Genomic DNA, 24,911 nt, shown 5'->3' with positions numbered 1-24,911 from the left:
CCTCCCTTTTTGCCCCTGCAATTAGCAGGGCCCTCCCAACGGCCCCAGAAGTGACGCGCTGTGCTCCTGTGACAGCTGTGGGAGTCAGGGAAGGCAGCAGAGGCTGGAAGAGCTGGCAGAGGCTGTAGTGGAGGGAGGTAGATCCCCTCCTTATGAAATGTCACGCCTCCCTCCTTTGTGCACCCCTGTGCTAGGACATTATGCTGAGCAGGGTTCATGCTGCAGGCAGGTCTCCTAAGGGAGGCAGAGCCATGTCTAACCAAAGCGTAGGGTGAACACCTGCATAGGGAAGGAGCAGGCCGGGGTCCCTCACACACTCCTCTGTCAAAACAGGCTCAGCCCTGGCCCCTGCGGACTGCTGCTTTAGCTTCTACATACCCCTTCCACACTTTCCCCATGCCCAGAGCTTGTTCCTGCAACTCCCAGCATCTCCCCACAGCGCATCCAGAGACCCAGGCAGAGTTGTCTGAAAAGTTCAAGGCTCCCTCTCCATGCTGGGGGGAACAGCAGTGGGCGAGGCAGGAGCAGAGTAGTGCAGCTCACTTACCCATGCCTCACTCCTCTTGGTCACTGCTTCTGGAGTGGGTCACAGGCTGCTCGGTGGCAGCCTTCTCGTACCCTCTGCCTGGCTTTCCCAGCAAGCTCAGGGTGCACAAGCGGCAGTGGCTGCAGCTGCGGGTTGCTGTGCCGGGGAGGAGTGGGTGAGGCTTGGCAGGCAGAAGAGAGAGGAGGTCGATTGCACTGCACCCCCCTTGTGAAATTTCACCCCCCCCTTGCACACCCCTGCAGTAGACCACAGGCAGCCTCCATAGCATTGCTTTGAAAAGTGCCTGTGTTGGGTATTAACAAGGCTGCAACCTGGCGTTGCAGACACATTTTCACAAAAGATAGAGCCATGGTTTAAGCCCCTTTTGCTGCTGCGGACTCTGGGATTGCGGTGTTACCGTCATTCACACCACCTGCATCCTTGCAACACCAGTCCTGGTCAGGACTTCTTGCCAGTCACCCACATGTGAAGAACACGTAAGGGACTGGCACTTGAAGAAGTAGTGGGGGTTTCTTACATGTAACTACAAGTTCTTCAAGATACGTCGCCCTATCTGTAGTCCATTATCCACCCTCTTTTCCCTCTGCTTCAGCAGTCTAGGGTGCATCATGAAGCAATATGGCTACGTCTACACGTGAAGCCTACATCGAAGTAGCCTATTTCGATGAATAACGTCTACACGTCCTCCAGGGCTGCCAACGTCGATGTTCAACATCGACGTTGTGCAGCACCACATCGAAATAGGTGCAGCGAGGGAACGTCTACACGCCACAGTAGCACACATCGAAATAAGGGTGCCAGGCACAGCTGCAGACAGGGTCACAGGGCGGACTCAACAGCCAGCTGCTCCCTTAAAGGGCCCCTCCCAGACACACTTGCACTAAACAGCACAAGATACACAGAGCCGACAACGAGTTGCAGACCCTGTGCATGCAGCATGAATCCCCCGCTGCAGCAGCAGCTGCCGGAAGCCCTGGGCTAAGGACTGCTGCACACGGTGACCATAGAGCCCCACACGGGCTGGAGAGACAGCGTCTCTCAACCCCCCAGCTGATGGCTGCCATGGAGGACCCCACAATTTCAACGTTGCGGGACGCTGATCGTCTACACGGTCCCTACTTCGACGTTGAACGTCGAAGTAGGGCGCTATTCCGATCCCCTCATGAGGTTAGCGACTTAGACGTCTCGCCGCCTAACGTCGAAGTTAACTTCGAAATAGCGCCTGACGCGTGTAGCCGCGACGGGCGCTATTTCGAAGTTAGTGCCGCTACTTCGAAGTAGCGTGCACATGTAGACACAGCTTATTTGTGGCAGATTTTCAGGGTCCCTAAATTTTTTTTAGGATGCCCAATTCCTTAACAGCGTTCAAACTCCGAGCTTTGAAATTGTTTTGAACTACTCTTCTTAATTAGCGGATCATAGTGTAATCAGCATAGGTGCCACTGTGGCACAAAGTTCATTAGAAATACTTTTTATGTTAGTGTATATCCAGCCAATTACACACTTTTTGTAGAAATTGGATTCCATTTGCATGTAACTGGCAGCATTTAGATGTAAAGCATTTTATCAAGTCTAAGCAGTTGGGTAAAAGAGGATTGAATTCAATGGTTAGATGGCAGGATGCCTAACTTAAAAGGTTCTGCTGTGTCTGAATTAGCAGCATGGAGTCTATATGTACCCTTCTAGGCTCCAGGTTGGCAAAGCGTTTAAGCCTTTTACTTAAGACCCTGCTTATATAACAAAGCATTTAAGCTTGTTTTAATACTTTGCTGTCAAGGATGGACTTCAGCACATGCATAAAGTTAAGCATACTTTAAGTGCTGTGCAGAGGTCGAGGCCTAGACAGGGTAGACTGGGTAATCAATGGAAAGGGGAGTTCTTCTGTAGATAAGCAATTACAGTACTATACACTAAAATATACTTTGTTTTATTTTCACAGGGGTAAAACTCCAGCACAGGCTGAATTGTGCTATTTGAACAAAGCTAAATGGTTAGAAATGTATGGTGTAGATATGCATGTTGTTAAGGTGAGACCTACATTGTTTTATTTATGTGGGGACTGGGAGAGATCATAAAAAGAATATGCATCCCTTTATAAATCAGTCATAATTCTCTAGTGTGGAAACGTACAAATAAACAGCGGTAATATATCGTATAACAAATGTTTTGAATTACTTTCATATTAAGATTTGTGCTTGTAACTCCATATTGATTATTCCATCATGTGTTTGGTTGTAGGGAAGAGATGGATGTGACTACGCTCTGGGACTTACACCAACAGGCGTATTGATCTTTGAAGGAGCAAACAAAATAGGTTTATTTTTTTGGTAATTCATTTTTGATTTAGATCCCTATTTAACTTCTGAGCTCCTTCCCCTTTTAAATAATGAGCTTTGGCTTGGTTTGAGAGGTTGAATCTCCAATATCAAAGGTAGATTAAGATACATTCTTCAGACCAGGTCAGGTTATGTTTCAGCAAAATCCAAAGTGGTTTGTTAAACATACGTTTTTGTTGTAAATACATTTTAAGGTCAAGTGTCACATTACTGTAAACCCTTTAATGTGTCATGTTTTGTTGTTCTTTCATTAAAAAATGCTAAACTTATAAAATGTCTTTTTATTTCCTGTACGGTTAGGCCTAAAATCACTAAAATGGACTTCAAAAAGAGCAAATTAACACTTGTGGTCGTAGAAGATGATGAACAGGTAATTTTTTTTTTTTTTTTCCTGACTTGGAACCTGATCCACTGGAGTGCTGAGCATGTTCAACTCCTGGTGGCCAACATGAGCTGAAGGAGTGCAGTGCCTTGTTGGATCAGGCCCTTTCTCTTTTGTGTTAGCCATTAACCAGTATTATGCTTGCCAACTTCCAAAGATTCTGTTTCTGTGTTTAGGGCAGAGAACAAGAGCACACCTTTGTTTTCCGATTAGACAGTGCCAAAACTTGCAAGCATTTATGGAAATGTGCGGTGGAACACCATGCGTTCTTCAGATTGCGAGCACCAGCAAACAGTAAATCTAGTCGATCCGACTTCATAAGGCTGGGATCACGCTTCAGGTTCAGGTACTTAATGAAATAACCAGTAGGCATTTCTATTTGTTTGAGGGTGCAAGGAGACAAAGCACAAAAATACAAGAATTGTGCAGTTCCTTATGATATTTTGTTTTATTCTTTGCAAAGCTGCTTAGTTTCTCTAAGCTTGTTTGATAAGCACAGAGTAAGGCTGGAATTAAGTTACTCTCTCCTAACTAAAAATAATTTTGTTTAGTGGTCGAACAGAGTATCAAGCAACACATGGGGCCCGGTTACGCAGAACCAGTACGTTTGAAAGAAAACCCAGCAAACGATATCCATCGCGAAGGCATTCAACTTTTAAAGGTGAGCTTGTTACTCAACATGCTTCAATTCTACATACTCACTGAACTATTTGTATGGCTGTGCTGTTAATGAGCACACATGCATATTTCAGAATTTCTCCTTGTACAGTAAACTCTTTTATCTTGTATTTGAGTAACCGGATAACCGGCATAACTCACGGCTGAGTAGGTCTGGGCAGTAGACACTGGGCGGGAGTGTGGAGAAGCAGCATCATGGCTGGGGTTTGTGAGTTATCGAGCGCATGAGCAATGCCCTGATCCTCAGGGCCAGCCTGCTCAGTGCCCGCCCTGCCTCCCTCCCAGCTGTGTGTGTGCAGTCGGCAGGCTCCTCCATTCTCCCGCCCGGTGTCCACCGCCCAGAGCAGCTCCCCACGTGGTGCAACAAGATGATTTCCCCCCCCCCCCCATTGTCCCCACCAACAACAGCGGGGGAGCAGAGTTTTATTTGTTTTGTGCTGCAACCAAACTGTTCCCCTTTCCACGCCCCTACAAAATCCATCCATGGAGTTTCCCTACTGTGTACCAATTAAAAACCATGCTCGAACTTTAGGGTTCAGACCATCATATCTAAAGAGGAAGTTATTATCTTGAACAAGAGCTTGGAGGAGCTGGTGCTGGGGTGTGGGAGCCAAACCAATGCGGGAGGGAGCTGAACTTCATTATTGTAGGGGGGCCACCAAGCGCCGCCTGTGCCACCTCCAGCTGTTCTCCGTTAGCCAGAATATTTGAATATGCAGCAACCTCCCAGTCCTGGGGTTGCTGGATATGAAAGAGTTTACTGTATGTAGGTGACCACATTGCCACCAAGCAAAATAATAGCTCGGTATAATGAGTACAACCAAATGAGTCACCAGCTGAAAGATCAAAGGTAGCAACTTTTTCCCTGTGTCTGTTTTGTTGTACTGTCCTTTGTCACTCCTGCATCCTTTCCTATCCTTCACCATTCCTGTTTCTTTTCTTCTTCCCCCATCCTCAGCGAGAGTTGTACGTTCCCTGGGTACCTGCGAGCTACATCAGGCAGTTCTTTTTGTGTGAGTGATGTGTGATTTTGGAACGCTTGCGACTGGCAACCCTTTTGACACTTTTTCTTTCCTTTCCCGTCCTGCGCAGGAATGGGGAGAATCATGTGGAGAGGTACTTCTCCATGTGTGCCTCTAGGGCTCACTGGTCCCACCTTTTGTTTCTACTGGGCTTATGCTGGCTACAAATCAGTCTTACAAAACTGGGATCTTTATCATTCTCTGGGTGTGTCTCAGGGCAGAGCCCCTAGCAGACGTGCATGCACCTCATGCACGGGAGACCAGGACTTTTTTGAGTAGCAAAGGTTTGCATGTGCATTCTCTGCCTTCTTATTGACCCCCGTGACAGCATAAGGAGCAGCATGGCTGTGATGCTTCCTGATTCCCTCTGACAGCTTGTGGCACTGAATCTGTCGAGCGTCCAGCCTAGTAGCTCTTAGCTTTGGCTACGCTTTCTGCAAACCTTCAGAATTTCTTCAGAAGTCTGTTATGATGACCTTGATTTTTTGGGGGGAAAAAAACAAAAAACACTGCAATCATATAATCCATCTGAACCCACTAGTGATAGACACACACCCCTCCTGTCCTGATGCCCTGTGTATACACCCTGTCCGGCCCTGTCCATTTCATGCTGGGGGGAGACGCAGTAGAAGCCACTTCCATTTAGGTGAGTTGCATGTACCTAGCAAGTGCTCTGTGTACCTGCCATTTTCCATTAGGACATGGAAGATATAAGATGAAGTTCAAATTTCACCTTCTGGAACAATCCATGAAGGTATCTTCTGAGCCTGAGGAGACAAGCTTCAAGATCCTGCTAGTGGACAAGCCCATGTCATCCACCATCCCTCTCCCCCATTCAGCAGACAGGCTACACCTAAAACCAGTCCAGAGAAGGCATCGCCAAGAAAGGAATGGTCACTGGCACGTTCAGCCCCAACACGGAAACATCACCATCATCAAATCAGGCACCAGCACTTGTACTGTCCAAGTCCAATACTGAGAGGAATCACCTCAAATAAAGAGGCAGAGTCTCCTGGCAAAAGTATGTGGTTTCCCATGAGGAGAATTAACCCAAAGCCTCTGGACTGCACCTCTTAGTGTTGACATGGATAGTAGAGGTTGATCAAAGTGTAGGGTGAGCACACTGCCCTATGGCAAATACGGGATACCAGCTTCTGGGAATCAGGGATCTGCTGGGCCATGTCAGGGCTCCTCGGCCATGGGGGCTGCTGCCCCACAGTGAGGCACTGTGGATGGGGGCTGTGTAGCCTCCCAGAAGGGGGAACGAGGGAATGTGACAGCCACCCAGTGAGCCGGCGGGATCTGGCACAAAAGAGGAAAAGGGCAGTTGCCCCACAGAGGGGCTTCCTGCCAGCAGGGGCTACTACCCTACGGCACAGGGCACCGGGGAGCCGTGCAGCTGCCTGCAGTGGAGCGCTCCAGCAGCATCAGGTGCCAGGGAACAGGAGCCTTACAAAATATGGGACAATTTGCTCATTTTCTTAAAAAAGTCAGGGTGCCTGTGAGATGCTTAAATAAAGGGGCTGTCCAAGTGAAAACGGGACATGTAGTCACCCTACCTAAGGCGGAAACGGAACGACCATCAGTGCTGATGCACCTGCCAATATTGTTACGCATCCCAGTGCCGAGAGCCCCGTACAAGATGTCTGCTCGCTGTCACCAAGCCATATGTTCTCTGCATCTTCAAGCAGAGAACCGTCTCCCCTCAGCTCAGTGGCTGACACCATAAGGAGGCTCACCAGAATCCTCAACAGGCCCTTGTCCCAGCCTCCTTCTCAGGAACAGCATGCAGTTGAATGATGCCAGTGAGCTGATGGTATTCTTACTACCATGGACTATTGGGGTTGCTGAGGTCTGCTGTCTTGGGCATTGAGAAGCCAGTCACTCCTCCCTTCATCGTCCCTGGCCAGACTTATGTCAGAGTATCAGGAGGAACAGGATTCAGAGTTAAATCAACACCAGCATCCCATATTTCTGCTTAGACACTTCCATCTTTATGTGCTGTGGTGAAGGGGTATCCTTGGCATCTAGCAGGGAGCCACACTGCTCCAAGCCATGGCAATTCCCAAAGACCTATAAGAGCATTCATAGTTGGCTACACCCAGTGAATATACACGAAGGGATCAATCCCATTCTCCCCAACAGTTCCACTTATCACACATTCTTCAGGGACAGGGTGGGGTACTTGCTTGAGCCACCTGCCAATGCCAAGAGCATAGTCTCAGAACAGATTGAATTTGGAAATCAGCATCCTGGAACAGAGAATCATAGGACTGAATAGAATAACAGAAATGTGGGGCTGGGAGGAACTTTGAGATGTTATGTCCAGCCCTTTGTGCTGAGGCAGGACCAAGCAAACTTAGAGCATCCCTGACAGGCATTTGTGCAGTCTGTTCTTTATCACCTCCAATAATGGGGATTTCACCCCCTCTTCCAAAAGTCCATTCCAGAACATAACTATCTGCACACTTAGAAAGTTTTTCCTTTTATCTAACTTAAATCTCCCTTGCTGCAGATTAAGCCCCTTGCTTTTTCACCAACCTTCGGGAGACATGGGGAACAGCTAGTCGTCATTCTCCTTGTCAGAGCCGTTCGCATATTTGAAGAGTATCTCAAAGAACCACAGTTACAGTAGATGTTGATTAACTTTTTTTTTTCTTTTTAAGCAAACAATCCTTTGAAGCCAGGACAACTGTGGTAAGTGTATCCAGATTCTCACTGCATATTTATTATTAGGATTTGGTCCTGTTGCCTTGTTCCCACATCAGGGTTGGCTAGCACAGAATCATGCACCTGTGATAGCTGACCTCAGTGTCAGATCAGGGGCAAAGCATGAAACTCCTTTTTTTTTTTTTTTTTTTTTTTCCTGAGAGGGTTTCTGGTCTTTGAAAGGAGGAGCAAAACTGAGCTTATTTCCTTTGTGATCTCTGTTGTCATTATGTTGAGCACTTAGCACTATCTGTTGCTGCTTTGCAAGTTATCATAAATACATCTGACGAAGTCGGTCTTTGCCCACGAAAGCTTATGCTCATACATTTCTGTTAGTCTGTAAGGTGCCACAGGATCCCTCGTTGCTTTTACCATATATACAGTAAACCTCAATTTAACAGACTAAAGGGGGCAGCAGTGCCCATTAATCCTGAAAGGCCATTAAATCCTAGGATTTACCACCCACCCACCCACACTAGGCTCCCCCAGTCCAAGTCCCGCCCCCCCACCCCAAAAAAAAAAAAAAAAGTTGGGAACTCATCAGCCTGCAGCTGCTGGAGCCAGAACTGTCGGAGCCAGCCAGGCTGCATGTGGCTGGAGGGACACCCCTGCTCATGGCTGGAGGAGCCACCCACCACCACTGGAGCTGCCACACATTCCTTCCACCAGGGTGGCGCGTGTATGCGAGTTCTGTCTGCCCACGTATGCGTCCCACCCCTGGTGAGAGGAGCACGTGGCGGCTCCGGCAGCAGTGGTGGGTCCTCCAGGAGGCAGCAGTAAGTCCCTTAACTTTTTGGGGGCGGGAGGAGGGAGGAGTTAGGATTTTACGGGCCCTGGTGAACTTCAGGAATAGCGGTGTTGTCCATTGTTCCCAAAGCCCACTAAATTGGGGTCCATAAAATCGAGGGTTTACTGTAGTCTTTTCTTTGCCCCTAAATGCTGCCTGTGGTACAAACATACTTTTGTTGATCGAGCAGTTAATGCTTTTGAATGTGTAACATTGGGTATACATTTTATATTAAATGTTGTTATACCTCTCTAAAATAGAAGATGATTCTACAGAAAGTGAAATCATGATATTATTGAAGTAGTATTTTCATGTGGTGACCTACCTATTGTTGCTTCACAATCGTGTAGCCACACTAACTTTTCTAGTGCTTTGTTTCTGCTATACAGCTGTTTGTCTTCTTTTAAATGACATCACCCTAACGAGCAGAGTTATGGTAAAGAAGATATTTGAGATATGATACCCTAATAACAGGTGTTTTTAACTTGAGAAGAATTAGGCTTTCAGCTGCCACTTCCTATTTTATTAGCCAAAGAATGGGTGTTTTTTTTTAAGGTTTGGTAAAATAAACATGACCAAATTAATTGTAGAAGTTTGGAGGAAGACATTGGTTTTTCTCCCATTAGAAATTTTTCACAATTTTTTGCACTTAATTTTAAAAGATGCCTTGTGGGGTTTTTTTAAGTTCAATTTTTTTTCATCAATTTAGCCCTAAATGAAGACAAGCACTCTTACAAGCTTGAAGAAACAGTTTAGAAAAGTAACACTTTCTGCAAACTGTCTGATACTCTGGAATTTTGACATTTTCTTGCTATAATTTAAGGTTTTGGTTTTGCTAACATGTGAGTAGTTCCATTGCTCCTCTTATAAAATTATGCATTTTCATAATGCAGGATCTTGGAATTTTGTGTCTCTAGGGCTACGTCTACACGTGAAGCCTACATCAAAGTAGCTTATTTCGATGTAGCAACATCGAAATAGGCTATTTCGAAGAATAACGTCTACACGTCCTCCAGGGCTGGCAACGTCGATGTTCAACTTTGACGTTGCGCAGCACCACATCGAAATAGGCGCTGCAAGGGAACGTCTACACGCCAAAGTAGCACACATCGAAATAAGGGTGCCAGGCACAGCTGCAGACAGGGTCGCAGGGCGGACTCAACAGCAAGCCACTCCCTTAAAGGGCCCCTCCCAGACACAGTTGCACTAAACAACACAAGATCCACAGAGCCGACAACTGGTTGCAGACCCTGTGCCTGCAGCATGGATCCCCAGCTGCAGCAGCAGCAGCTGCTAGAAGCCCTGGGCTAAGGGCTGCTGCCCACGGTGACCATAGAGCCCCGCAGGGGCTGGAGAGAGAGCATCTCTCAACCCCTCAGCTGATGGCCGCCATGGCGGACCCCGCTATTTCAAAGTTGTGGGACGCGCAATGACTACACGGTCCCTACTTCGACGTTGAACGTCGAAGTAGGGCGCTATCCCCATCTCCTGATGAGGATAGAGACTTTGACTTCTCGCTGCCTAACGTTGAAGTTAACTTCGAAATAGCGCCCAACGCGTGTAGCCGTGACGGGCGCTATTTCGAAGTTAGTACCGCTACTTCGAAGTAGTGTGCACATGTAGACACGGCTTAGTAGTCATAAAAGGTACAAGACAGTATGCCAGAAGGCAGGTGGTAGAAATGGATTGAAATATTTATTTAGCTGTCGTGTTCGTGTTGTGTTTTTTCTGTAAATGTAATATGCAAGGATTTCTTAATTTGCTTGATAGATCTTCTATGACTATTAAAATGGGCTTCTAGAACTACAGAATTTTGCAAGACTGATAAGTTGATGTTTTCAGTGTTTTTATCAGAAGACCTGAAAAGACAGTTCTATCCTGGTACCAATGCTTTTCTAGTATTCCTAAGAGTTTAGTTCTCAATCCTGCAGTTAGATTCATGAAAGCTGCACTTCTCTTTAGTCTCATTAGACTTGGAAGGACTCCACACAGGCATGGAGCTTTACCTTTCTCTGTCTAATTGAAGGATCAAGTTCTCAATCTTGTTCACCGCGCAATAAATGAATGCATGGAAATGATCGTTTCTGTTAGTTTTGTCTGTTTTAATTACCAAAAAGTTAATTTTTCTTTGTCTTCTTTTTAGTGCAAAAAATAATCCTGAAATCCACAACTACCAGGTACGAGTAACACTTGTTGGAAGGAATGTCATCTTCAGTTTCATTACTTTAACTGTAAGGTTATCACTGCCTATAAGTAAGGTGACTCATTGTCTCCTCTCTCCCTATCCTGCACTGTATTGTTTTGTTCCTTTCCTTTGTGTGTGTCTCAATAGCTGCTGCACAGAACTTGCTCCTGGTGGGAGGTGGGGAGACAATGATGGTTTTGTGCACCCTTTGCTCCCTGCTGATTCTGAGGAGCTTTGGAGACTGGACGGGTACCACGGCCTTACAGGGCATGTCAAAATTATGGTAGCCTCCTTCCTAGACCTAATCTATGGGCCACAGTATCCAGAATCTTTGCAGCATTGCATTGTGTGTTCCCATCCCCAATACACTTCACATGCCAGGTGCCCATAGTAGGCAGTGTTATCACAGTTGTCTACACCAGGGGATTTCCCCTCTGGCTACATTGAGGACTTTTACAGCCACTTTATGCCAGTCCTTTCCTCCTAACCATGGTAAAGGTGCTGGAATGGAGGCAAGAATCTCACCCTTGCTTCATATACTTTACAGTAGCGTTCAGTGCCGCAGAGGGAGCAAGTTGTGTTTTCGTGCAGAGTGAATCCATGTATGAGAAACTAATCTTAATGTATTTTTCAATTAAAAATTAAAATTAAAAACCTCTGTAGTGATTTCATTCCATTGTCTTTGTCATTGTCAGGGGGTGATGGGCGTAGGAAGTGTCATCAACATGGTTTTGTCCTTCTGGACTTTCCTAATATAACGAGTCGTCTTCTTCCCCTGCAAACTCTGAGTAAAACTGGCTTTTTCCTTACCTCCTAAGCAAAAAAATATAAAAAAAAAAAAAATTTGATTATATCTTTCCAAAGGGAGTGGCAAAAAAATCTCACTTTCATTCAGTTGTCATCAAACTCAGACTAGTGCTGCACAATGTTCCTTTAATCTTTTCCATCCATGTGCAGATTTTGTCCATCTGTGTGCAGAATACATTTGTTCGTGTGCACTGAGGCACGTGTACCAGGAAATATGCAAACCCGGCTGTGGGTGCTCTGATAATTATCTGGGTGGCATTTGAATCTGTCCTAACCAGCTACAAAAGTGCTCAGCTTTTAGGGAACACTGGTGCTTAATAAAGCTCTAGGTTTGAAGATGACTTCACCGCAAGGACCTATGCATGTGTTGAGCAACATAGGAGAGAGCCTGAATTTTGCCTTTCAGATCCCAGGTGGACTATTCTCACACTATGACAGATTGCACTGTGCAGGGCTGTTCTACACAGAACCGTGTCTCCTGGCTTGTGCCTGCATATGAATGTGGGAGGTGCAAGTCCCAGCTTGTGTAGAAATATTGTCATTAACCAGGACACTACAAATGGTTACACAGTATGGGCAGGCCCAAACGGTGACATGGGCTAGCCATATTGAGTAAAACCTTGCCTGGACCCTGTGGCTGCCTACTCCAGATTGCTAGGCTGCTCTGCTGCCATTGCTACCACCACTGCATTATTTTTTGTAGCACAAGAGGTGGAATCACAGCCCTAGCTCCCGGTGTAAATGTAGCTGTGGTTCTACAGTAGTGGTTCACACTTGCTTCTGTCAAGAGCTGCAGTCCTGATATTTGGTATATTTAGAAAGTATGTCCTTAATCGTTTCTGTACCGCTGCTAGTGGAAGTGTGAAACTGCAGCAACAGAGCAGGCAATTGCAACATGATAATGGTGTAATTGAAACAGCTCTTCACTTTAAAAGAGCTCCATAGAAAATGAATCAAATGAAATCAGGTTGAGTAGTGACACAATTGTTTAATTAAAGCAAATATTTTTTACTTTCAGCCCCCATATCACCCTAATATACATCCTGGTCAACCTCACTGGCATCCGCATACTCCTGTGAATGTAAGGTAAGCACTCTTCATCGTATGGGAGGGATGGGTTTTTTCCTCCTTTATTTTAAAAAGCCTGTTGGATCAGAACTGTGGTGAGACTGAGAGGTGATGTATGTTAATCACTTGAGCTACTGCTTTGACATAGTTTGCTTTGATTTATTTTCAATTCACTGTTCAAAACATAATTTTGGAATTATATTTTTCTAATGTCTGTAGGTTGTGTGTCTGGCAGTGAGGTGCTTAATATTTTTAGCAAAATGAATTTTGTTTTGATTGGTGTTTAATCTCAGAAGACAGTAGAGCACTTCCTTTTAGGGTAGCCTTGCATCCACAGTGTACAGATGTGTAATATGCAATTACTTTTTTCCCTGTTCTCCAAAAACTTAAAGGGAAAATTATAGTGCTTTCCTATTGAACGTTGATTTTAAAAAAAAATCACTTAAAAAGAATATTTTAAAACTACCGCTTGAAAATTCTGTATCTATAGCCATGGATTTGGGCTGATCTTAAACTTGAAGACTTCAATTTTAGTGCTGTGAGACAGGAATTAAGTGAAAGCAAGATGGGAAGAAACACAATCTGAACTAAAGTCGGTATGGTTTTATGTGTCTATAATATAGCACTTTCACCACTTCGACTGCAAAATATTGCTGTTCTCATCTCTCCCCTTTTCCTGTCTCTTCATCCTACTTTCTTAGATCAGTTGATTCCTTCTCAAAGTAGGTTGAGCTTGGTACTAAGTGTAGGTGAAGTCTACCAGAGGGGGCACTCTGTAAGGTGGAAGAAAAAGTAGGCTGGTCTGAGTTGATGAGACAGAAGTAGGGGAAGGGCAATATCTCTCAGGTGGATATGCAACTTACTTATCTCTGTCTCAGACATTCCTAGATGGAGTCTGGCAATAAAACGAACGCTACAGTAAAAACAAAACTACATTTACAGGAAAAACTTTAAAACTGGTAATGAATGTGACCTAAAATTACTGTTCAAAATCTCTCCTGTTGATTTTAATACAAAACGAGTTCTAAAACCTCCAGTTTTCTATTACCAGGGAATGGCGGCAGCTACAGAGATTTTGTAATCATTTGTTTTTATTTTTGTTTTTTTCTAAAAGGACTTTTCATTCATGATATCAGTCTAGTTAATTCCAATATTTTTAAAGCTTAACACTTTCCTTCAGACAGCTTAATGGTTAGATAAGCAAAGCAGCGTATTCAAAACTTTGTAACAGAACATTCTTTTTCAGAGATTATTTAGGTCATTGCAAAGAACTTCAGGAAAATATGGAAGAAAAAAAGTCTTATCCAAAGTTAAGTGTGTAAGTCTGCAAGAGATACATACAGAATAATCCTTCAGGCCCTCTATTAATTCAGGTCCAAAAGGTGCTGAACAGTTTGGACCCAGTCCAGAAAAGCATTAAAATGCATGCTTTAACTGGAAGAAGCATGTCTTATTGACGTTAATGGGACTACTGGTGGGCCAAAACTTAAAGCGTACGTTTTAAAGGTCAGGTAGATTTTTTTTTACCAGAGAGTTCTCAGCCCCCTGTCACAAACAAACCCTGGTTTCATATATTTCCAAAAACTGGACTTGTAAAATTGGGTGTGATGTAGGATAAGACAGAAGAGGAGGTGATAAGAGGGCTAGTCTGCTCAGTTTTGTCAGTAATGCAGACGCCAATAAAAGACAGTGCAGAATTACTTTCCATCTTCTCTCAGTACAATATTCAAAGTAAAACTGTTCTTTCATTACTCTGTTAAAATCTTGTAGGATTGAATTTTCTTGCAAGATCTAACTTGCTAGCAGTAGTTTAATTTTTAGATTTATTATTAAAATTCTCTTCAAGTAGAATAAACACTTGGCTTTCAATTTTAGATTCACAGTTTTCAGGCTACATTGTAACATACAAAGAAGGACTTTCAAAAATTATTACAGCTTCAGTGTATTAATACAAAAGTGTATCTTGCATTACACAATCATTTTTATTCACTTTTCATCATGTCGCTTAAAATAACGGCTTCTTGATTTATGGTAACTCGGCACATAGTATCTTCAGAAAGCTTGGGAGAGTTTGCTGATGGTAGTAGTTTTCCATATCAGTATGTTAGGGAATACATATTTCACTTCCCAGTGGTTTTACAGGGTTCAGCATGAATTTGTACCCAAACTTGTATTCTAGTTGCTGGTACTAGAAGTTTTGTTTTGATTAAAAAAGTGATATGTAGCTAATTCCATCAATGTTGAGACAATGGCAGTATTTATGGGCAGATGATTTATTCATTCATTAATGTTATTGTGTTTTTAATGTTTAAGCCTTTGAGAAATACATTTTCCATTAGCTCAATGATTGGCATAATTTTGCATTTATTGCTCATTTGGCAAAGCCAGTTAGCTGCACCGCAGTTAATTATCTTCCTTGGAAATTCAATGGCTTGCAAGTATGAATATCTTTATTTTTAACATTTAAAAAAAAGATTCTGAAAGTGCCACACACATGATCTGATCCAAAGTGCATTGAAACCAATGGAAAGATTCCCAGTGGCTTCAGTGGATTTACATCAGGCCCATGGTTGTTCCCTACCAACTCCCTTCATTAGCCATTCATTCTCCATCATTTTTCATGTGCATTTTAGAGCCTATCTGTTAAACTCATATTACTGTATATCACGCATAATGGTAAAGTTTACTTCCACCTCTCACTAACCACTAACTGTGCAAATGGTACAGGCCATCCTACCATGATGACAGGCCACATTGGAAACCAACCGCAAGTGGAGATGACTACAATGTACAGTATATCCAAGATCAGAACCAGAAGAATTTAGGAGGAATCCAAAGTATGGTGTACCAAGATAAACTCATGACAACACTTTGAGAAACTGGGTCATCCTAATTTCACCTGCCATCCTAGATGATCATTACATTCCATAAGCATTGTCTTATCTGTGCATTATGTTAAAAGTGTATTGTGTAAAAGGTGTGTGTCTTGAGTTTGTAGAGCCATCTTGTTTAGTGTTCCTAGACGATCTTGAAAGATGTATTTTCAATGTTTTTGTAAAAATCTGATAAGTTTCATGAAAACTGGTCAGCGTTTCACTGTGGCCCAAATTCTGAAATGTTTGTATGTTGTTAAATTTATCTTATTTTTGTGTGACTCTGGGCGTGTTTCTTTAAAATATTACACACCACATCTAATTATTTTATCAGCTTGTTTCCTTTATGAACCAAATTAAAAATGAAGGCTCAGAAATTTAGTTTCTTAATTGATACAAGAACAGGAGATGTGAAGTAAATGAAAAAAACAGAATCAAAACTCAGTTTTGTAATTTAAAATGACTTAAATGGCCAGTGATAAAGGGATCCTGTTGGCATAATCAAAGGTGGCTTTTTCCCCCCCAAAACAAAATTTCGGGTGTTTTTACAACTTTAAACACAAGTATAGGAAAAATACTATAATTTTAAACGTCATAGATTACCTCTATTATTTTGATTAAACCAATGAGAAATTGCATACTATGCCTTAAGGTAGTATTTGCTGCTATGAACATAGGAATGTTAAAATATAATGCCTTAATTGTGGGTGCTGCTGTTTTTTATCTGATTTTTTTTTTAAATGAAATTGTGAATGTAAACCATAAAGATGCAGAACACAACCATGTGAAAACTTTTCTCCAAGTAAGTAATTAAAAAGGTAGCTTGTAATCAATGTAGTACTTGAAGGAAGAGTGTCTGAGGTTCCTGAGTAAATTAAAAAGATGTTAGACTTCTGCGAAGTCGGATGTACAGATTCAGACACTTACATAGGCATGACTGGTATTTTGATCACTTGCCTATATTTTGCTCAGAAAATTATGGTGCCATTTTCATTCATATTTTCTTATTAATTTGGCCTACAACTGATTTTTTTTGAAGTTTGCTGGAAGAAGTAATAGCTTTATATTTGGGATATCTTAAACTGTTGTTTGTTTTTTAACTTGATTTTAATAAACATCCATTTGTAAATAAGGATCACCCTTCATTTTTTTCAGAGCAAATTTGATAGTATATAACTTTGTGAAGTATATTTGTTTACAAATGCTATCATTAAAATTTGTTTTGATCTTTCTTGTATGTGCTAAGTACAAATAAACATTCTCAAGCTTCAGGTTTTGTTTGGGGTACATTATTATTTCTTTAAAAGATATAAATGCAATTTTTGTGGAAGTTGGGGAATGATACACCACTGCCTTACTTCAGTTTTACGCTCAGTCACACTGTTACACACTGTAACGGTGTAACATAGGAACAAGCCAGTGATGAATCAGGCCCTTGATTGATATTGCAATCCACTAGAAAATATTTGAAGGCACAGTGCAGTGTACCTGTGTGCAAGGGCCATGATAATATGTAGAGTCTTCAAATGAGTATTCATCACTTCATGATTCTGTTGTGGAACTTAATTGGCTTTCTATAAATATTGTTTGCTTCTCCATGCAACATTATTTTTGTTGTTGTGTAGGGAGTGGAAGATATTTAGACAGAGAAGTCTTTTTTTAAAATCGCTATTTTAGCCCTATGTTGAAGATTTAAGTGATGTATAGGCCTTGTGATAAATCTCTGAATAAGAGTAAATTTTGCCCTTCATGTGTTTCTGTATAGCAATTTTCATGCCTGGTGCCAAACAGGAAAACACTTATCTTACTCTTTTCATTTAGAATCACCCTGGATATTCTAAGCTATTTTTAATGGCATGCCCACCAACTCAATACTCTATTGTGCTTAATACAAAGACCGTGAGATTCAGGGGTAAGGAGAGTTGGTAATTTAAGCAATAGGGGCAGGTCATCTCTGCTCTCCTTTGATCCAGCCAGTTGTTTCTTTGGATGAGTGCTTAAAAGGTAAAGTTTGATATTTTGTATTTAACATTTCTCTTCACCGGTGCTGTTCTGACTTCATTGCATTTCATAAAATACTATTGCAATAAACGCTAGTCCCACATCAGTTAGTTTCTGAACAAGAGTTTGAACTGTTCAGAATCTTCCGTTTGGCTGTGGAAGAGAAGATATGTTTTATTGAGCCAGCTTGGATCTGAAGAAAAGGTATGTGAAGGTTGAAAGCTTATCCCTTCTACCAATAGAAATTAGCCCAGTAAAACATAATTACCTACCTTGTCTCTCTCATAGCCTAGGCCCAACATAGTTACAACAACATTTCTATTTCTTGTGAAATAGGAAAGGGTAAGTCTTGAAAGAGCTTTTGTAATACAATTAAACTCTTAAAAATGAGGGTGAGAACAGTTTCAGAAATTAGAGATACAGTACAATGGACATCCAAGAAAACTTGTTTTGTGAGCATTTAGTAGGTAGTAGCATCTGTTTATTTAAGACAACTAGAAAACTATCAAAAATAATCTTTGTACATATAGGACAACGGTTGCTTTTTGGAACACAACCAAGAACTGCTTTAAATAAACGTTATGTGGCATTCTCATGGGAAATCCTGGCAGGAAACCTACATGAAATGACATAAGAAAATGTATTACTCTGTCTACTTTATCTCTTTCAAGAACTGGAAATTGAAGGATCAAAACAGTGACAAAATGTGCCTTTGCTACAAATTAGTGATGCTGTTCGATGAACAGATACCTCACCAGAGTTAAAAATTGCAGTGTTTTGTGTCCTAGTAGGTAGTGGAGAGGTTCTCAGATGTGCTGAAGCACCACCTGGTCCATCCAAGAGGGATTAGGGCTGAAGTGCCAGCTTTCTTTACTCCTCCTATCCTCCAGCTCCCCCAGTACTCAGGGATATCCAGCCAGTTCAGCCCCAGCACTACTCAATGCAGTCTGTTTTATAGTGCAGCAATTAACTGGACAGAACAACATCAGAGTACCAGGCTCCTTCTTGCGCCAGGGGCTCTAGGAGATCTTGCAAAGTCAGGCCTGTGACTTTCCAGGTTTATGGCCTATTGCAGCAACAGAAGTCCTGAGAGTGAGGACTGTAGAATCTTGTTCTAATATTGGGGAATGTGGCATGTCTTTGAATTAATCCTTCTTAGCATGAGTTAATTAACCTCTGAGTTTTCTCTTTTCATTTACTTAATTATGAATCGCTTTGTCAGTTGAAGTGCAGACTAAAGGTAAGGCCTCTCTCATGTAACGCAGTTGCACAGCTGTCAGTCTGGCGGTGTTCACTCTGACAGAAATAATTGAGTTCTGCCAAATCACGGATCAGTGGACTGAAATTCAGACTGACCAAGTTCATGGTTTCCTTGCTCAAAGGCTTGAGAAATCAGCTGGTGCATCTCTGATGGCAGGTAAGTTGTAACATGTCTTCAGTCTTTTAGCTCAGAAACCAATCCACCAGAAGAGCTCTCTTTCACCCCATAGAAAAGGTAATTTAAGAGCTTGCAAATTATTTGGTAAATGTAGCTGCTGCTGGTGCCAAGGAGGAAGCTGACTGAGACAGGAGAAATGAAGATGCTCATAGGACTTGTTTTTTGAGCATGTTAACACCAAAGTGAGGTACAAACACAAACAGGGCATGTGCAAGAGTTTCCCTGCAGAATGGAGAGGCAGGCTGACTTAGCTCTACATTGATTTTTTTTTCAGTTAAATAAAAGGGTTCTCTAGGAGTTTCATGTCTGTGATCCAGCATGAAGCAAGATCAGTGCTCTTCTCCCAGGAACCAGTTGGCTGGAATGAGGGTCACTGCAGCACAGAAACGCTATAGGCCTAATTCAAAGCCCATGCGAAAACAACAACATTAATGGGCTCTGGATCAGGAGCTAGAAACATTACAAAGGAGTTTGTTTTCCTTTGTAAAGTGGGCAGCTGAGGAGAGCAATAGTTATGAATTATTGCCATTGCTGGTGCTACAGGACTGCTTGGTTTTTTTGTGAAGCTACTGACTAGCATGGCTACTCCCTCTGAGACTAGTGCTGATCGTTAGTCAGGAAACCAAGACGATGTTAGCAGGAACAAAAATTGCACACTTTATTTTTTAAGTGTCTGCCTGGAATCGTCAAAGTCCAGGGCCTGGAGGGGTATTTGCTTCTGCCATAAAACAGTAACAACCGTAGTCCCTCCCTCTGAAAAGTTAACTGAGCTGGCTCTGCTGGTTAAAAGTAGGAAGTAGCCTGTGTATTCACTGCACTTGTTTCACAGTGTGAGGAGGACAGCTTGGCATTGGTGGATCTCAGCAGATTGTTGCACAAATCGTATATTTGCATCACATTTATTTCTGCTTTAGGCAGGTCTGGAAGTAACTTAAATGTTTTTACAGGTACTGCCCTATTATAACCTGCCCCACCACCTTGTGGGGGTTGGCGTTGCAACAGTACCTGTGGAAAAATTTGTATGAGGTGGAGTGGAGCGGGGAGGCACTCAGAGAAGAGGGTTGGTGTGGGGGTTGCAGTACGGAGTTTGGGCAGGTGGATGGGGCTGCAGAGTCGCGGGGTTGGGGTGTGAGAGTGACTCAGGGCATGGGGTTGGGAGTGAGAATCATATCATAGAACGCTAGGACTGGAAGGACCAAGTACTATCTAAACCATCCCTGATAGACATCTGTCTAACCTGTTTCTTAAATATCTCCAGCAATGGAGATTCCACAAACTCCCTTGGCAATTTATTCCACTGTTTGACCACCCTGACAGTTAGGAACTTTTTCCTAATATCCAACCTAAACCTCCCTTGCTGCAGTTTAAGTCCATTGCTTCTTGTTCTATCCTCAGAGGCCAAGAAGAACAAGTTTTCTCCTTCCTCCTTATGAAATGGTGCACTGTTGCAAGGTGCTTGGCATTTTCATACCCTATTAATGCCAAAGTTATTTTGGGGGGAAAAAAAATCTGCGCTGCCCTATATTCACATGAATCAAAACCAGCTTGGCAACGTGGTTATCTCTACACTAGCTCCTTCCTTTCAGGAGGGGCGTTGTAACGAGCCACATCAGCAGATGCTAATGAGGCACTGTCATGAATATGCAGCACCTCATTAGCATAATTGCAGCCACATGCTATTCGAACGTGCCACTTTCAAATCTCACACTGCCCATGTAGACCAGAGCTTTTCGGAAGGACCCCCATGACTTTCACTGACAGTAGTTATCCCAAGCAGCATATGACCTGCCAGCACTTTGCAGACTGGCAAAGATTGTTCTGTGGGCCTCAGTTAAAGAGCCACTTCACTGAGGCTACGTCTATACCGTCCAGACGGGGCTCCTTTTCGAAAAGACCCTGCCAACTTCGAAATCTCCTTATTCCTATCAGCAGATGGGAATAAGGGGATTTTGAAGTTGCTGGGGTCCTTTCGAAAAGGAGCCCCGTCTGGACGAGCCATGTGGCGGCGAGCCAAGTCAATTTCAAAGTGCCATGGCCGCTGGCATTCTAATGAGGCGCTGAATATGTATTTCAGTGCTTCATTAGTCAAATTCGAAATAGCCATTTCGAAGTTTTGGGCTAGTGTAGACATAGCCCTAGAGACTTCAGGGTTTACCCTTTACCTTTTTGAAGAAAAGACGATTGAGGTGACAATCCTACCAAGAACTTATTTAGCATCAGTCCCACGTGGGTACTGTCAACCATATTTCATTTCCCAATTTGTTAGGTTTTTTTGAACTTTCCATACTCTTTATTTTCTGTATTCTGTATTTTTTGCATTGTTTTCCAATTTGTTAGAGTCTGAAGCTTGGAGTTACTCTTCCAGAACTCCCCATTTTTATTTTAATTAGAAAGATAATTTTGAAGTACTAAAAGAAAAGTCCAGAAAAGCACTTTTTAAAAATTGTCACCTGCTAAAAAAAAGTTGAGTAATTCAAGCAGTAGTTGAAAACAGTGATTTAAAAGCCATATTTTGCCCACAAAATTTATTACTGTTGTGTCCCCCGACGAACTGAAAGGAGCTGCCATTATACTCCATTGGCAGCAGGAAATGCTGGTTTTACGTATGTAACAAATACTTTTTGTCCGGTAAATTGGGTTATAGCAGTCCTAGAAACAACATTGCTACTTGCCCTGCACCATTAGCTTTTGCATTTTCTGAGAGTCATGAGAAAATGGAAGCGTTACACCACTTATGCAGCCCAACATAGAGAATATTGGCCGGTTGGACAGCAACACCATCAGCATCTGAAACTCCCAGGTTATGGAAAGGAGAATGGAAAAGATACCCAGAATGAGACCCTCATGTGACAAGGAAAAAGAGAGCCCAATGTATAGATATAACAGGGTGGAGCAGGGGTGCACAAAATGGGAGGCGGGATCCCTCAAAGGGGCATTACATTTCATAAGGGAGATACAGCACAATCAGCTGCAGGGTTTCAGGCTCATCCGTCTCATTAAAAATGTTGAAATATGTTACTGTTTTATGTCGGTCTTCACATTTCTATACCCGCTCTATAAATTGTTTTATATTCTACAGACTTATTTTCTTACATGTGCCAAAAGTGTTTTCTTAATATGAACATAACTGAAAGTTCCATCAGTTTGGATTTCATTAGGCAGTTTGGGGAGCCCAAAGTAAAAAGTTTGCTCGTGCTCAGGATAGAAGAGTAGGGAGAGACAGCTGAGCAGAGGGAGGTGTCTAGAGAAAAAGGGAAGAGTTAGATGGAAGGAAAGATTTTGGAGTCTGGTTTAGGGTGGGAGGAAAATAGAAAAGAAAAGTGAACTGACAGGTTACAGCAATGAGAAGAACTGAGGAGATAAAGTAGATGGAGGGAGAGAGAGAAAAGCAAGGGAACTTCTGGTCTGTGGAGCTTTGAAAACAATAGTGTCTGGGTGTGGTAACTGTGTCTTTAAAGATCTGGAATGCATTAGATTCTTTGCTCCAAAGAGGTAAGTTAATTGGACATAAAACAGTGCTCCCTTTTTTCCCAAAAATTTGACCAAAAAAGGGGGAATATTTAAAATGAATGGTTGTAGGAAAGGTTGCTCTTTGCTCTTTTTGTGGCGGGGTGGTGGTGGTGGTGGTGCTGACGATATTTTGCTGCTGTACAACCAGCTTTTCTTACAGCTGGTCAACATTTTGAGCAAGAATGTATTGTTTGACGAATACAAAATAGCTGAAATTTTATTACTAGTGGGAATCAGTTGGTCTTGGTTGGAGACTGAGCTGAAGAAGGACCATCTCACTATGCTGATTTGTTTCATTTGGGTGTCACTTAATTTTCTCATTGCTGATATTCTTATCTGTGTAACCTAGCGAATATGCTTTGAACAGTATTAAACTACTGTACATGGTTCTTGTTTCTGTTTGGTAACATAAATAGCACTAACAAAACATAAACTTCAAGCTTAGCATGGTCGTGTCTAAGATTTCCCTGCAGGGACTTCAGGTTTTTGTCCCTGATTCCTGTAGCTCTGAGAGAGGGTCCAGACCCTTTTTATGACTCTGGATGTAGAAACACCTGTTCTAACCTTAGAGTAACTCAGCAATAATTGCAGTACATCTTCATTCTGGTTTTAAACTTGTGAGTTTAGGGTAGCTCATAACAAAAGCTAATCACTCCTCTGAAGGTTCCTAGAAATTTCTTTGTAATTAGTCCATTTGGTCATACAGGTGTTTTTAGGAATGAAATGGGCTCCTCTGGACCATCTTACATTGCTTCACACCTGCAATAGGATTTACTAATTTTTCTAGTATGGATCTACGTGGAGCAGCTTTTGTACATTCATCTACCCCACACCACAGATCATGTGACACACTTTCTCCTGGAGCATACTCTTGGCTCCCATACTACGTGTCAGATTCCGTACCTTTTCATCCCCATCTACTCTGTGACCCCCCATCCTTTCTTTGTATTTCCAGATCATCTGCTCCAGTCCACAGACCAGATGTGATAGCCAGTATTTGCACAAATCAGTTCACTCTGTCCTTGCTCATTTCTTTCTCATTCCTATCCACAGAGAAATCATAAAAACTTGTTGGCCCTATAGCTATTCCCATGCATGCTTAGGCTGTGTCTACACTTGCATTCCTCTTTCAAAAGAGGCATGCAAATGAGGGAAATCAAAAATGCAAATGAGGTGCAGACTTACCTATCTGGTGCCTCATTTGCCTATTCTTTTTTTGAAAGAAGAAATGCAGTGTAGACGTGGCTCTTTTGATAGTGAACCCCATCTTTGAAAGAACCCTTCTTCCCATAAAAAAAGGAAAAAAATGGTCTTTCGAAGATGGGGTTTACTTTCAAAAGAGCCACGTCTATGCTGCTTTTCTTCTTTCAGAAGAATATGCAAATGAGGTGCCAGATATGTAAATCTGCACCTCATTTGCATTTGCATTTTCCCTCATTTGCATGCCTCTTTCGAAAGAGGAGTGCAAGTGTAGCCTCAGCCTTAGGGTATGTCTACACAGCAGTGTTTTTTCAAAATAATCTGTTCCGGAAGAGCTTTCACTGGAAGAGCATATTTTGAAATATTGCTGCTAAACGCAAAATGCATTGCAAAATAGCCCTCAGATATTTTGAAACTGTGTGTACACACAATAGCATATTTTGAAATAGAGCACGTGGATGCACCATGGCTTATTTCAAAATAGGATCTACTCCCTGTCTACACAGCCCCCTATTTTGAAATAGGCACTATTCCTCATGGAATGAGGCTTACCTATTTCAAAACAAGGTTGTGCTGTGTAGATGCTAGCAAAGTTATTTCAGAATAACGGGTGTTGTTTCAAAATAACTTTGCTCTGTAGACATACCCCTGGTGTCACTCCAAGCACACTCAATTCAAAGAACACTGTGTAAACCTGAGGCTATAGACAGAAATTGGCAAGCTGCAAATCACCAAATAAGGCATTCTGCAGGCTGTGAATGGGAGGATGGAGGGGGCTGTGAAGACATGCGTTTGACATGCTAAGCCTTTCTAAATATACAGTGATGGCAGTGCTTAGCTCAGAGTGAGCACTCTTACAAGAAATGGATGCAGGTGTGCCTTTTGTTGAAAATCAAATAAAATATCACTCCCCAATCTCGAATCCTTTTATTTTTAATCACTATCCAGCTGTCGGGGTAGGAGAGGCAAACCTAGACCCATTGTATGTACTAGCATTCCCAGGGCTCAAGTAGTTCTTGCATACCTTCCCACACCACCTGCTAGAGCATCACAAGAGGAGTTGCTCTGAGATGCCAGCTTCTCAGAGCCCTCAAAATCGTGGAGAAACAGAGGCCTATCAGTCACCAACCAATGTGTCTGTCCCAAAAAATCTCATCACCTAATAAATTATTTTGTTAGTCTTTAAAGTGCGACTTGACTGCTTTTTTGTTTCAACCAATTACAGTTGGGGCCCCTGGGAAGCACCTGGACTGCAGCAGACACTAGGGGTGAAAGGGGGAAGCCCATCTCCTGGACACTGGTGAAGACCATTCTTCTGACATACTCAATTAGGGAGTGGGAGATGATTGCTTGGAAGATGGGATGGAG

The 24,911-nt window shown here is 42.6% G+C and overlaps 1 protein-coding gene across 1 annotated transcript in view; it reads left to right on the top strand.

Annotated features, from left to right (window-relative positions):
* LOC142008724 (band 4.1-like protein 4B) overlaps positions 1-16,652 on the top strand; it is a 137,451-nt gene extending 120,799 nt beyond the window's left edge. The window contains exons 8-16 of the mRNA XM_074985998.1: positions 2,487-2,574; positions 2,786-2,874; positions 3,184-3,253; positions 3,442-3,611; positions 3,817-3,926; positions 7,632-7,662; positions 10,605-10,638; positions 12,472-12,539; positions 15,249-16,652. Coding sequence (XP_074842099.1) covers positions 2,487-2,574; positions 2,786-2,874; positions 3,184-3,253; positions 3,442-3,611; positions 3,817-3,926; positions 7,632-7,662; positions 10,605-10,638; positions 12,472-12,539; positions 15,249-15,396 — 808 coding nt within the window. The 3' untranslated portion in view covers positions 15,397-16,652. The remainder of the gene's footprint in view (positions 1-2,486; positions 2,575-2,785; positions 2,875-3,183; positions 3,254-3,441; positions 3,612-3,816; positions 3,927-7,631; positions 7,663-10,604; positions 10,639-12,471; positions 12,540-15,248) is intronic.
* Positions 16,653-24,911: the final 8,259 nt, after the last annotated feature.

This window comes from Carettochelys insculpta, chromosome 2 (genome assembly GCF_033958435.1).
Source record: "Carettochelys insculpta isolate YL-2023 chromosome 2, ASM3395843v1, whole genome shotgun sequence".
In the NCBI taxonomy this organism is placed as follows: Eukaryota; Metazoa; Chordata; order Testudines; family Carettochelyidae; genus Carettochelys; species Carettochelys insculpta.
Note: the sequence above shows the minus strand (reverse complement) of the source record. Positions and strands in the feature narration are given on the sequence as shown.